The sequence below is a fragment of the Rhea pennata genome, chromosome 15 (genome assembly GCF_028389875.1).
Source record: "Rhea pennata isolate bPtePen1 chromosome 15, bPtePen1.pri, whole genome shotgun sequence".
NCBI classification, from domain to species: Eukaryota; Metazoa; Chordata; class Aves; order Rheiformes; family Rheidae; genus Rhea; species Rhea pennata.
Window position 1 is genome coordinate 1,453,809 of NC_084677.1, and position 11,397 is coordinate 1,465,205.

The following is an 11,397-nucleotide window of genomic DNA, read 5'->3' on the forward strand; positions in this document are numbered from 1 at the left end:
TCCATAAAATGGCAACTTGCCACCCTTCATGATGCAGTTTTGTGATTGTAGCTAAAGCATGGGATAGAAGAGCTCAGATGTATCACATCCTCTTCTCCAGCACAGGCTGAAGTTGTTTTCTAATCGACACACTCATTATTTCTTCACTCACACAAAAATGGGCTCAAGGTTTTAATAAAGCACCACACAATTTAAGAATTAAAGCTGCAGTACTTTAAACTATTTGGAGAAAATTTCTTATGTAACTGGAGTTAGCTGGAAGGAGCTGGGTCAGCCTGGATGTGCTTTGGGGTCAGTATCCCATCTCCAGCAGGTCCACTAGCAGGTGCCTAGGCAGGAATGTAAGAGCAGTGCAAGCACATAGTAACATGCCCCTAAATACGTTCGCTAAGATGAAGGTCATGGTGGTACTCTACCACTAGTTTTTATTAAGCAGGATGAGGTCCGTAGCAGGCAGTAACACGTCCTCTTACACCAACAAGCGCAGTCCCACCGAACCGCGCCGCGCGGCCGCGAGTCACCGCACAGCCGCCGCGCTGAGGCGTCGCGCGGCGCCCTCTCCCCTCAGGCAACGTTCCCCCGCGCGCCGCCCGCCCGCGCACCGCCCTCGGCGCGTGACGCCATCGGCGCGCGCCGCGCGGCGCCCTTCCCGCCGGCGCTGCGTGCATCGCGCGCGACGGGGCCGGGCCGCGGCGGCTGAGGCGGGCGCCCAGGATGTAAGTGGGGCAGGGGCGGTGGCGGCGGCGGCCGGGGAACGGGGTGGGAGCGGGGGGGGCGCGGCGGATCGGCGTCCATCCGGCGCGGCCGCGGCGCGGGGCGGCCCCGGCGCGCTTCGGGGCTGCCGAGGAAAGGGCGCCGGAGCCGCCGAGGAGGAGATTGGCGGGGCGAGGGGCAGGGATGGATGGAGCCGCAGCGCCGCGGCCTACGGCGCCCGGGGGCGGGGAGGGAGCGAGCCCGGGGCGGGGAGGGGCTGGGCCTAGGCCTGGGCCTGGGCCTGCGCCGAGCCCGGGGCACCGGCGCTCTCCGCGGCGGGGTGAGCGCTGAGCGGGCCGGGCCGGGGCGGGTGGAGGCGGCGGCGGCGGCGGGCGGCGCGGCCCCCGGGGTGCGGGCTCTGCGTCTGAACCGACTCTGTGCTTGGTCTGTGCTTTTCTCTCCCTGTTCCTCAGCCTGCGCCCTGGCTTCGCTCGTAGTATGGCAACACGTACGGCGCGGTCAGCAGCGACAAGGCCTCGGTCCGCCCGGCGCCGTAACGTACCCCATGGCGTGCGAACCGGGACGCGGAGCTGGCTGCCCCTGGGCTCCTCCGGCCTCACTCGCTGTACTTAGCACGGGCGAGTGGCCGTAGCTTTGCAAAGAACTGAGGAGCCTTGAGCCCTCTCCTCATACGAGGAACCCATTTCCCCCCCCCCCCCCCCCCGTTTTGCAAATGAGGAGCTGAAGCAAATGGCCATTAAGGGACTTGCCTGCTGCCGTGCAGGAAGTCGGGGTTGGGAGGGAGAGTTGAGTTTGCTTCCTTTGCTACAGAATTGCAGCTCAGGTCACTGCAAACCAGCTCTTTAAAGCAGAGAGGTGTTCGTGAAGTGAACATATGGCCCGTGTAGCTTGCACTTAGGCATTTTGTTTTGGGGTGGGTGCTGCAAAAACATTAACTTGTTAGGTGGTGAGGTGTTTTTTGATCTCAGGAAAAAAGCATGTTCCTTACAAATGCCACCTCTCTTATACAATCTTTTGTATAGATATTATTTTATTCTTTGAACACAGAGGTGTTGCCCAGTGAATGTTTGAATACATGCAGGTGAAAGTGCCCAGAGGCTGTGGGATTTTTTTTTTTCCCCAGCAATTTCCAAACAAAGTAAGTTAGGCAAGTGACGTTCTTGAAAAAGGTGCATCCATCTTGAAGGAGGGCAAATATCTGTTATTTTGGAGGCTGTAAATCCTTAAATGCTGCATGTACCATCTCATAAAGGTTCTCTCAAAGTATAAGCATCATATGGCTAATTTGTTTGGTAAATGCCTATGCAGAGAAAAGCGCTGAGGAGCGATGCCAGAGTGGTAGTGTTTAACTGTAGCATTTCCTACTACTCCAGCAGCAAGCTGGATTGACAGCAAAGCATACGCTAGTCTTCATCTGCACTCTCTCTCTTTACTCCTTCCAGTAGGGATAAAACTGGAGGCCGCTATCGGAGGATAATAGGTCATTTTGCGTGTTTCAGCTAATAGCATTGTCGTTGTGATAGCCCAAGGTTAGTTGGCTTGTAGGAAGAGATAGTACTAGTGTGGCTGTGGTGTATTCAGGAGAAGGAAGATGGGAGAGCAAAATGGTCAAGCTTTTTGGTCTTGTGAGTCCAGAAACTTGTCTGTTCTTTTTTTCCTAAGTGACTCAGTTGGTCTGATACAGTTCAATTCTTGAACTGTGATCCCTCACCTTTTGCCCTAGAGGCACAGATCTGTTTAGAAATGTATGAATGTAGAATACAGCTTAATGACATATACAAGCTTGCATTTTGTTGGTCACTTTTGCAGCAACACCTGTCAAATAGCCCATAGACTGCTTTGTGAAAAACATTGGTTTTAGAAAATATTTCCTCTCCTGCTAAGCCCTGCCGATTTCATGTTTGTGTTGTGTGTTTCCTGTTCTCTGTGTGAAAAGACACAGATGTTTCTGTGTTTCAGAAATCACTGCAAGCTGCAGGAACCTGCATTTGGGAACATTCATTTGTGTTGCTTTGGAACTTTTAAGAAAACTTCTTTGGTATTAAGGAAAACTGTGAAGCTGGAATCAGGAAAGCTAAGTCAGATGTTTAGAAAAGTCCCTTCACAAAGCAAATTTAACTAATTTAAGAAATATATTAGCAGATTATGATTAGCAGAGTCAGAAACCAGAAGCCGAAAAGCCACAAGACTTCTGTGTACTGTAAACCAGGGAGTTTTTCTCATCTTAATGACTTTTGCTTGCGGTGCATATACATTTGTGGAGATGTTTCCAAGCTCATGCCATGCTGTGAATATATTATGCCACTTCTGATGAAGTTGGCAGTGCAGAGGTGCTTATTTCCACTCTTCCATTTTTTAGATGTTTCATTCATTGGTCAATAATAGGTGTTACACCAAATCAAACCCACCGCATTCTTTTAGTGCCTATTAAAACAGATACTGGCAGCATCTTTGTAATTCAAATGTTAAGCAGTACGGTAGAATAGTCAAAATGCAAAAAAAAAAAAAAAAAAAAAAAAGTCTTTAGGTATCATAATATATGTGAGGGATCCAGCCTTCTCCTGGAAAATACCTGGAATTTAGTTAATGCCCAGTATTTTGGTATTAATTACTGGGCTGTTCCTTTGTCTCCTTTTGCATCTAGAGTAAATAAGGAACTCACTGGGGCTAGATGAGGTCAGAATACACTTCAGGCTTTCCTCTAAGAAATTAAAGCAAGGTCTGCTGTTCCAGCAGTGCAGCAACTGGGCCCTTTATTTTGTTCATTCCAAGGCACACAGGACTTTGCAAGCAGCTTACTGACACTGAAGGCAGCCAGACTTGACTGGTTATTTTTTTGTTTGTTTGTTTTCAGCAGCCCTTTCTTCTCGACAAATGTGTTATGTATGGGACAAATTAGCTCTGGAGATAACCAGTGCTTACTGCCCTGAAGACAGGGCAGTTGTCAAGAGGCATGAGCTGCATGTACATCTTTCAGAGAAAATGGTTGCCCTCTATCTGCCATTTATTTTGGTTGGATAATGAGGATCCTTTGTACTTCTATGACTGTCAAGTGCTAGCTTGAAACATGTATACAAACTTTTACATGAGATACACGGTGCCAGTGTGAGCAGGCACAGAGTTTGGCTGTAACTGCTGCGTAAGAGTGCGTGCAATCAAAGTACGCTGTAGCAATTAGCTGACCCTCAGTGCGCTGCCATTGTTGCAAAGCAGGTTTGTTGTTTCATGCCAATCTATTAATTTCTTGTTTCTAAACCCTTTTATCTTGTCACTAGGCTGCTCTTTGGAGTATATTGCACTCGATTAGGGATCGGTTCTCAGAATCAAGGAGTTAGAAGTGATATTTGAGATAAGTGAGGCCCATTCGGTGCTGCTTTGGACGCCTCCGAAGGGGAAATGGAGTTATCAGGAATGAAAAAGAAGAGTTTGCTAGGACTGAAAGAAAATAATAAAAAATCCAACACTAGGTAATCATTCTGTCCGAATTTTCTAGGCCTATAAAAAATGGGGATGTTACAGGGTACTAGGGCTCTCCCAGTGAGGGTGAGGAATTGGAAATGTACCACTCCCTGTGAGAATTTCTGTATGCAACAGCTGTCTTCCTGAAAGCTGCTCTGTAATGTAAAACGTTTTCCTTTTTCTAAAAAGCCTGAACTTGCTTTATGCTTTAACCCTGCAGTTATGGTGATCTTGAGTTACATTTGATGTTCAATGTGCTCTGTTGCTTTTCTGTTTTTTTGTTTTGCTTTGCTTTGTTTTTAATTATGCCTTCTACAATTTGTTCTTGAAGGGCTCCCTCACCAACCAAGCGCAAGGATAGGTCTGAAGACAAATCAAAGGACCGGTCCAAGGATAAAGCGGCCACCAAGGAATCAAGCGAGAAGGATCGTGGTCGGGACAAGACACGCAAGAGGCGCAGTGCTTCTAGTGGGAGCAGCAGTACCAGGTAGTTCCTTTTTCCTTACTGCTTCTCAGTAATAATGCAGGTAGTAACAAATTACAGCATTTACCTAAGCCACCAACCTTATTTCTATTACATATTTCCGATGTCACAGACTTGTTCGAAGCCTGTATTGTGTTGGTCACAGAGAAGTTTTTCTCTGATTTAAGGGGTTTTATTTTTGTGAGGTATGAACTTCCTTTGGCTGAACTAGTGAACTATGAGGGTCAGTTTTCATTGCTTCAATTCACAGTTCCTTTCCCTGTAATTATCAGAAGGTTTTCAGCTGTTTTTCTTGGTACTCCACTCTTGCTTTTTCCCATAACAGATCCCGTTCCAGCTCAACTTCCAGTTCGGGGTCCAGTTCCAGCACTGGTTCTAGCAGTGGTTCTAGTTCTTCTTCTGCCTCAAGTCGATCAGGGAGCTCTAGCACCTCTCGCAGTTCCAGTTCCAGCAGCTCCTCTGGATCCCCAAGTCCATCTCGACGGAGACATGACAACAGGAGACGCTCCCGCTCCAAGTGAGTTTGATTTGCTTTCTGAGAATTACCAGATAGCAGGTTAATTTCCATGGAGAACACAAGACTGAGATCAGAGTAGAAATTTCTCAGAAAACTTTGCTTTCTCCATGACCTAGAGATCTGAATTTTGTTAGAATGGGGCGCCCCTTGGGAATATAATTGAAGCCTATGCTTTGTAGGCAAGGTGTTTTTAAGGGTGGTTGTTACCTATTGTATTTTGTATACGCAATTTTAATCAGTGTTTGAGCACCAATATGAAGATAAATGAGTGCTAGATGGGTGTAAAACACTGTACATACTCTATAACTTACAGTCAAAGCAGCAGAGAAGTTAGAGCTAAAATGATGTATATGTGTATGAGTGTGTGTGTTTATATATATAGTAGGGAGGAAACCTAAGGAAGCATATTTTGAAAGGGTAGAAATCAAACCATCTTAATACCCATACAGTTTTTCCTTTTGAATAATTCTGTGAATAAGGTACTGAAGGCTGATAATCTGCTGAAGTATCATAATCCATTGTGTTTTGAGCATATTTGTGTTTTGAGCATATTTCTCTTTTTATGTTTGGTAAAATTGGGAAGAAACATCAACACAAATCTCCTACATAGTTGGTTTAAAAAAAAAAACTTCTGGAATATAATTTATGAAACTACAAAGAAATTGCAGTGTGCAACTACTTCAAATGTCACATGTACAAAACTATTTTAGCCCTTTCTAGTGAACAGAAAACACAGAAACACAAATCATTGGATCTGTAAGTTTCCTGGTTGTGGTATACTTTCATGCGTCTGTCTGTGTTTTGCCTCTTTCATTATCAAGGCAAAGGATGTTAGTAGTCTTTTTTTGTTTTAATAAATATAAAATTCTATGACTATGGCCAACAACTTTGAAGAAATGGTCATTAAATTTCACACATTACCCTATCTGTGGTAAGATTGAGAATTCACAAAAACCAAGCTCTCTAACATTCCAAAAGGTTGTAAAGCCTAAGCAGAGAAGACAGGTGTGAGTCTTGAGGTGTTTCCAAGTGGAAACTGCTCCTCTGTTACTTCTGGAATACTTGTCACTTCTTAAAGAAAAAAGATGCTCCCACCGCCCTCAGGAGTGGTACTGTTTTGTTACGTGATAGAGATTTTCTTCTAGTTTGTCTTGCATGTTTCTAGACAATATTTTTGTTGTCAAAATCAGATCTAAGCCACCCAAGAGAGATGAGAAGGAGCGAAAGAGGCGGAGCCCCTCACCCAGACCTACAAAAGTGCATGTTGGAAGGCTCACCAGAAATGTAACCAAGGTAATGACACGATCCCCTGTAACATCAAGCTTCCATATCTTTGTGAGGAAGCCTGGGTGTTTGTGTGTGTGGCTGTGAGGTTTTTTTTGTTTGTTTGTTTGTTTGTTTTTCGGGTTTGTTTTTTCCCCATCTCTTTTATGTCCTCAAAATCTCTTTGTTACTGGAGTGCTGATAAGATTTTGATGTTGGAAATTCTTGCTTTGTGACCAAATAGGTGAGTGAGGGAAAGGTTTTTTGTTTTGTTTTTTGGTAGAGTTTTAGTGAATTGAATAAAATGCAGATTTTGAGGCTGTGTAGTACTAAAAGGCCTGTCTGCCTTCTCAGCATCCCAGACTTAGTATCTTGTGTTACTAGGAGGGAGACTATGTAAGAGTAACAGCAGAAGTGAGCAGATGGTGAGATGGATTGAAAAGTGACTGAATGGCAGAATTTAGAGGGTTGTGATCAGCAGTGTGAACTCTAGGTGGAGGCCAGTAGCTAGCGGTGTATCCCAGGGACCAGTACTCCCAGGGTCCAGTACCATTCCAATCATTCATCAGTGACTTCAATGATGGTATAGAGTGCACCCTCAAACAGTTTGATGGCAATACCAAACTGGGAGGAGTGGCTGATACACCAGAGGGCTGTGCTGCCATTGAGGGCGACCTTGACAGGATGGAGCAGTGGACAGAGAAGAATCTCATGAAGTTCAACAAAGGGAAGTGCAGGGTCCTGCACCTAGAGAGGAATAACCCCAGGCAGCAGGATAGGCTGAGGAGTGACCTGCTCAAAAGCAGCTCTGTAGGAAAGGGCCTGGGGTTCCTGCTGGTCAACAAGTTGACCACAAGCCAGCAATGGGACCCTTGTGACCCAGAAGACCGATGGTATCTTGTGTTGCATTAGGAGAAGCGTTGCCAGCAGGCTGAGGAAAGTGATCCTTTCCCTCTACTCAGCGCTTGTGAGGACACACCTAGAGTGCTGTGCCCAGATCTGAGTTCCCTGGTATAAGAGATGCGAGAGCCCCTGAAGCAAGTCCAGCAAAGGGCTACTGAGATGATTAAGGGACTGGAGCCTCTGTCATAGGTGGAAAGGCTGAGAGAGCTGAGACTTTTTAGCCTGGAGAAGAGAAGGCTCAGGGGATCTTATCAGTGTGTATAAATATCTGAAGGGAGAGCGTAAAGAAGATGGAGCCAGACTCTTCTCAGTGGTGCCCAGTGACAGGATGAGAGGCAACAGGTATGAACTGAAAAACAGCAAGTTCTGTCTGAACATAAAGAAAAAACCCTTTGTCTGTGAGGGGTGACTGGAAAATAGAACAAGTTGCCCAGGGAGGTTGTGGAGCCTCCATCCCTGGAGATACTTAAGAGCTGTCTGCACAGGGTTCTGGGCAACCTGCTTTAAGTGATCATGCCTGATGAGGGGGGTTAGACTAGGTGATCTCTAGAGGTCCCTTCCAGCCTCAGCCTTTCTGTGATTCTAGGAAATGACCTTGGAGGCATTAAGGACATCTGGAGGGCTTGGTAATGGATCTGGAGAGAGCTGGGCTGACTTGAGTTATCTTTCATGGAATGTATTTTAAAGATCTTCACAAAAGGAAGAAAGGTTTAAGGTGCTGAAAATTTAATATTTTTATACAGTATTGAGAAAATGCATCTTTAGTGATGAGTTTTTGACTGAATGCATAAACTGTCTTTTGAAGTCTCCAAGAGGCTGTTGATTTTATTGATTTTTATACTTGGTAGGTTTTCTGTAGCCTGGAGGGTTTGGTCTGTTTTGACATACAAGCAGTAATGCTGTTAAACCTTAAGATTTGGAACAACCTGAGGATAGAACTGAACAGGCAGTAGTAGAGAAGGCAGCAGTAATGTAGACTCCTGTCCACATTTGGCCAATGAAATACATCTATCCCTGATGCTGCCATTAATTTAAGGCTAACTTAGTGCTGTGTGCGCTTGAATTTACTGTTCCCTGCCAGCCAGACCTGGTCAGGTAAGTGTGGTGTATGTCCTTAAGACTTGCTGTTTCTCTGCAGGATCACATCATGGAAATTTTTTCCACTTATGGAAAGATTAAAATGATTGACATGCCAGTCGACAGGCTAAATCCACATCTCTCTAAAGGTTATGCTTATGTGGAGTTTGAGAACCCCGATGATGCTGAGAAAGCCCTGAAACACATGGATGGGGGTAGGTATCAGATGCTGCAAGGAGGCTGGAGGCTTTTAAAAATATTTGGAACTCGTGGGGTCTATCTGAAAATGAGTTATTGGGGAAGACTCTGGGTAACTGATCTCCTTAAATGCTGTCTTCCTGTTTTCATCCTAAATAACCTTATGTTCTATGTGGTTTGGGACAGATCTATTTAATAACAGGAGTATTAAAAATGAGTTTTCCAAAAATAAACAGTGATACAATGTTCTTATTTTATGTAAAAATCCTGCCTGAATAACATCTGAACTCTGATTTGTTGGAATATTAGGTTTTAGGAAGTTAAGTCTGTAAGTGGACTTTGTCAAATGACCCTTGAGTTATTGGTGGGAACGGGACTGTAGGCTGATTCATACTTCATTTGCTTGTGACAAAGCAATGAATCACACTGAAAATGTGGTGTGTAGATGTTAGTAGTGGAAAGTATTGTCTCTTTCTGTGACTCCCTAAACAGGTCAAATTGATGGGCAGGAGATCACTGCCACAGCTGTTCTGGCACCACGGCCTAGACCGCCTCCCAGACGTTTTAGCCCACCCAGGAGGATGCTGCCACCACCACCAATGTGGCGTAGGTCACCCCCTCGCATGAGGAGAAGGTGAGATCTGTGACAATTCATACTTCCTTTCCAGTATAACAACATATCACCACCGAAAGACTCGGCATGGGGACAGTTTCATCCTGTTGGACTTGACTCTCCCTTTCAAACAACAGTAACAGCTTTTAGGTGTCAGAAGAACCTGGAGTGGATTTCTTAACCCCTTAGAGAGCAAGGGCGACCTGCTCTGGTCCACAGCCTCAGTACAGTCTGTCAGAAATAGCCAGTGCTTACCAGCCTGTTCCCTGGAATCATTTCTGTGTAATGCCTCAAGGTGAAGCAGGATCAGACTTCTGGTTGGCAGAATGCTTTTGGCAATGTGCTCCTGCTTTCTTTCCTAAAACCTTAGCACCTTTCTCCCTTATTTCTATGATGGCCACATGACCAAAATGCAGTCTTCCTCCATTGGTGAGTGGAGTACACCCGCCCTGGGATGTGACCTGACACGGATGTGTCCGTCATATGATTCAGGACTACTTGAATGCTAATTATTTAGAGTTAGATTTGAGAAGTGTCCTCTGAGTTTGAAAGGGCTTACATAAATCCTTTCCCAGAACCTCATTGTACCTTGGCTTCAGGAGTCGAAATTATCCTTTCAAATGAAGTAGAATCTGATGCAGAATGAATTGAGTTTGTTCCTTTGCTTGAGCTAGAAGATGAGATTCTGCTTTTCTTTGGACACTAAAGATTCTTTCAACCTCCTAAAGTGTAGAGAGGGGTGCCAAAGTATTCCTGCTGTGTAGCGAATGTTTGGATTGCCTTTGTTCTCTCTAGATTTGACTATATTTCACTGAAACTCATTTAGTGTACTTTTCTTTTGAAAAGATTGTACCTGAGCTGACACATTACTGGAATGCATCTAACAAAAGCTTTTTTCTTCCTTCTCTGCCAGGTCCCGGTCTCCTAGGCGCAGATCCCCTGTTCGCCGGCGATCCAGATCCAGATCTCCTGGACGAAGGCGCCATCGCAGCCGCTCCAGCTCAAACTCTTCACGATAAAGCAAAAAGACTGGACAGCTTTTTATTTTTTAACTTAAATCCCATCAAACTAAATATTGTACCTTTTTCTATAAGGGATCTGGATGAGGAGGAGTGAGAGGTAGTTTCCTGGCAGTGAAGGCAACCTAAGAGAAGAGAGTGCAGTTCCTAGCCAATAGATGGCCTTTGCTGTGGGGCTTCTAGTTTCCTGGCATTTAATTGAATTTTTTTTTAAATGGCTTTGATTTAAAGGCTGTAAATACAACATCTCTTCCAGATAAATGGAAGGAAAGATGCTATAGCCTCTCTTTCACCAGTCAGCAGCTGCTGCTTGATGATTTCTAAATGCTTAGCACGCTGTACAGACAAGCATGTGAATCTTAAACTGTATTGGAAGCCCTGTATAGTAAGAGAGGGAAGCATTTAACTTAGTCTCTGGGTGCCAGCACAGGATCTTCAGAACAGCTGGAGTCCAGATTACAAAACCTGTCTTAGACTAAAATTGTGAATTGTTGTTTTTATTCCAGTTCACACACAGGTTAGTTTCTGCGTAGTGTTGCAGACTAAACTTCTGTAACGAGCAGCAGAAACAAGCGGCAGCCCCCTGTTAAACATGTTAGAAATGACGCTGGAAATCTTAAGAATTGCTTTGCAGCTGCCCCCTCCAGTGATTCCAGTTGCCTCTCCTAAAGGGTTTTGGTTAGAAAGGAAAGCTCCTGCCCCTGCAGCCCCCCACCCCCCCAAAATGGTGCGAGCGCTTCTGCTTTTACAAATCCGCTCAAATTAGCAAGCGAGTATCGACCCCCCAGAAACCGCAAGGCAGAGCGGGAGGCTTGTGGCCATGATGCTGTCTGGATTAACTGGGTTCACATTGGAAAAGGCAAAGAATTTGCTGCCCCTTGTACAGTCAATACTATAAAGTTTGTTTGATTTTTTTTTTTTCCTCCCCTCCCCCCCCCCCTTTTTTTTTCCTTTTTGTATAACTTTGTAGCCTTTTGGGCCATGTTGTGTTTGTACTTGTGTAGGATGAGCGACTATCGAATAAAGCAGTAGGGTTGAGAACCTGGAGCCCGCGTCGCTGCCTCGGGCCGCCGCCGCGGCGCTCGCAGCGCCCTGTCCCTTTAAGAGCGGCGCGGCGCGCCCGCTACGCGTCAGCGGCGCCGCGCGCGCA

General features: G+C 45.6%; 1 protein-coding gene across 3 annotated transcripts; it reads left to right on the top strand.

Annotated features, from left to right (window-relative positions):
* Positions 1–645: 645 nt before the first annotated feature.
* Positions 646–11,288, top strand: RNPS1 (RNA binding protein with serine rich domain 1). Of its 3 annotated transcripts, XM_062588459.1 has the most exons (8): positions 662–716; positions 3,990–4,181; positions 4,505–4,660; positions 4,983–5,174; positions 6,365–6,467; positions 8,479–8,632; positions 9,108–9,249; positions 10,142–11,288. In XM_062588459.1, the coding sequence occupies exons 2-8, from the start codon at positions 4,111–4,113 to the stop codon at positions 10,245–10,247; spliced, it is 924 nt and encodes a 307-aa protein (XP_062444443.1). In that variant the 5' UTR covers positions 662–716; positions 3,990–4,110; the 3' UTR covers positions 10,248–11,288. The 3 variants fall into 3 exon arrangements, with proteins under 3 accessions (XP_062444444.1, XP_062444443.1, XP_062444442.1); XM_062588460.1 differs by lacking the exon at positions 3,990–4,181 and having other exon boundaries at positions 646–716; XM_062588458.1 differs by lacking the exon at positions 662–716 and having other exon boundaries at positions 3,246–4,181.
* The last annotated feature ends 109 nt before the right edge of the window (positions 11,289–11,397 follow it).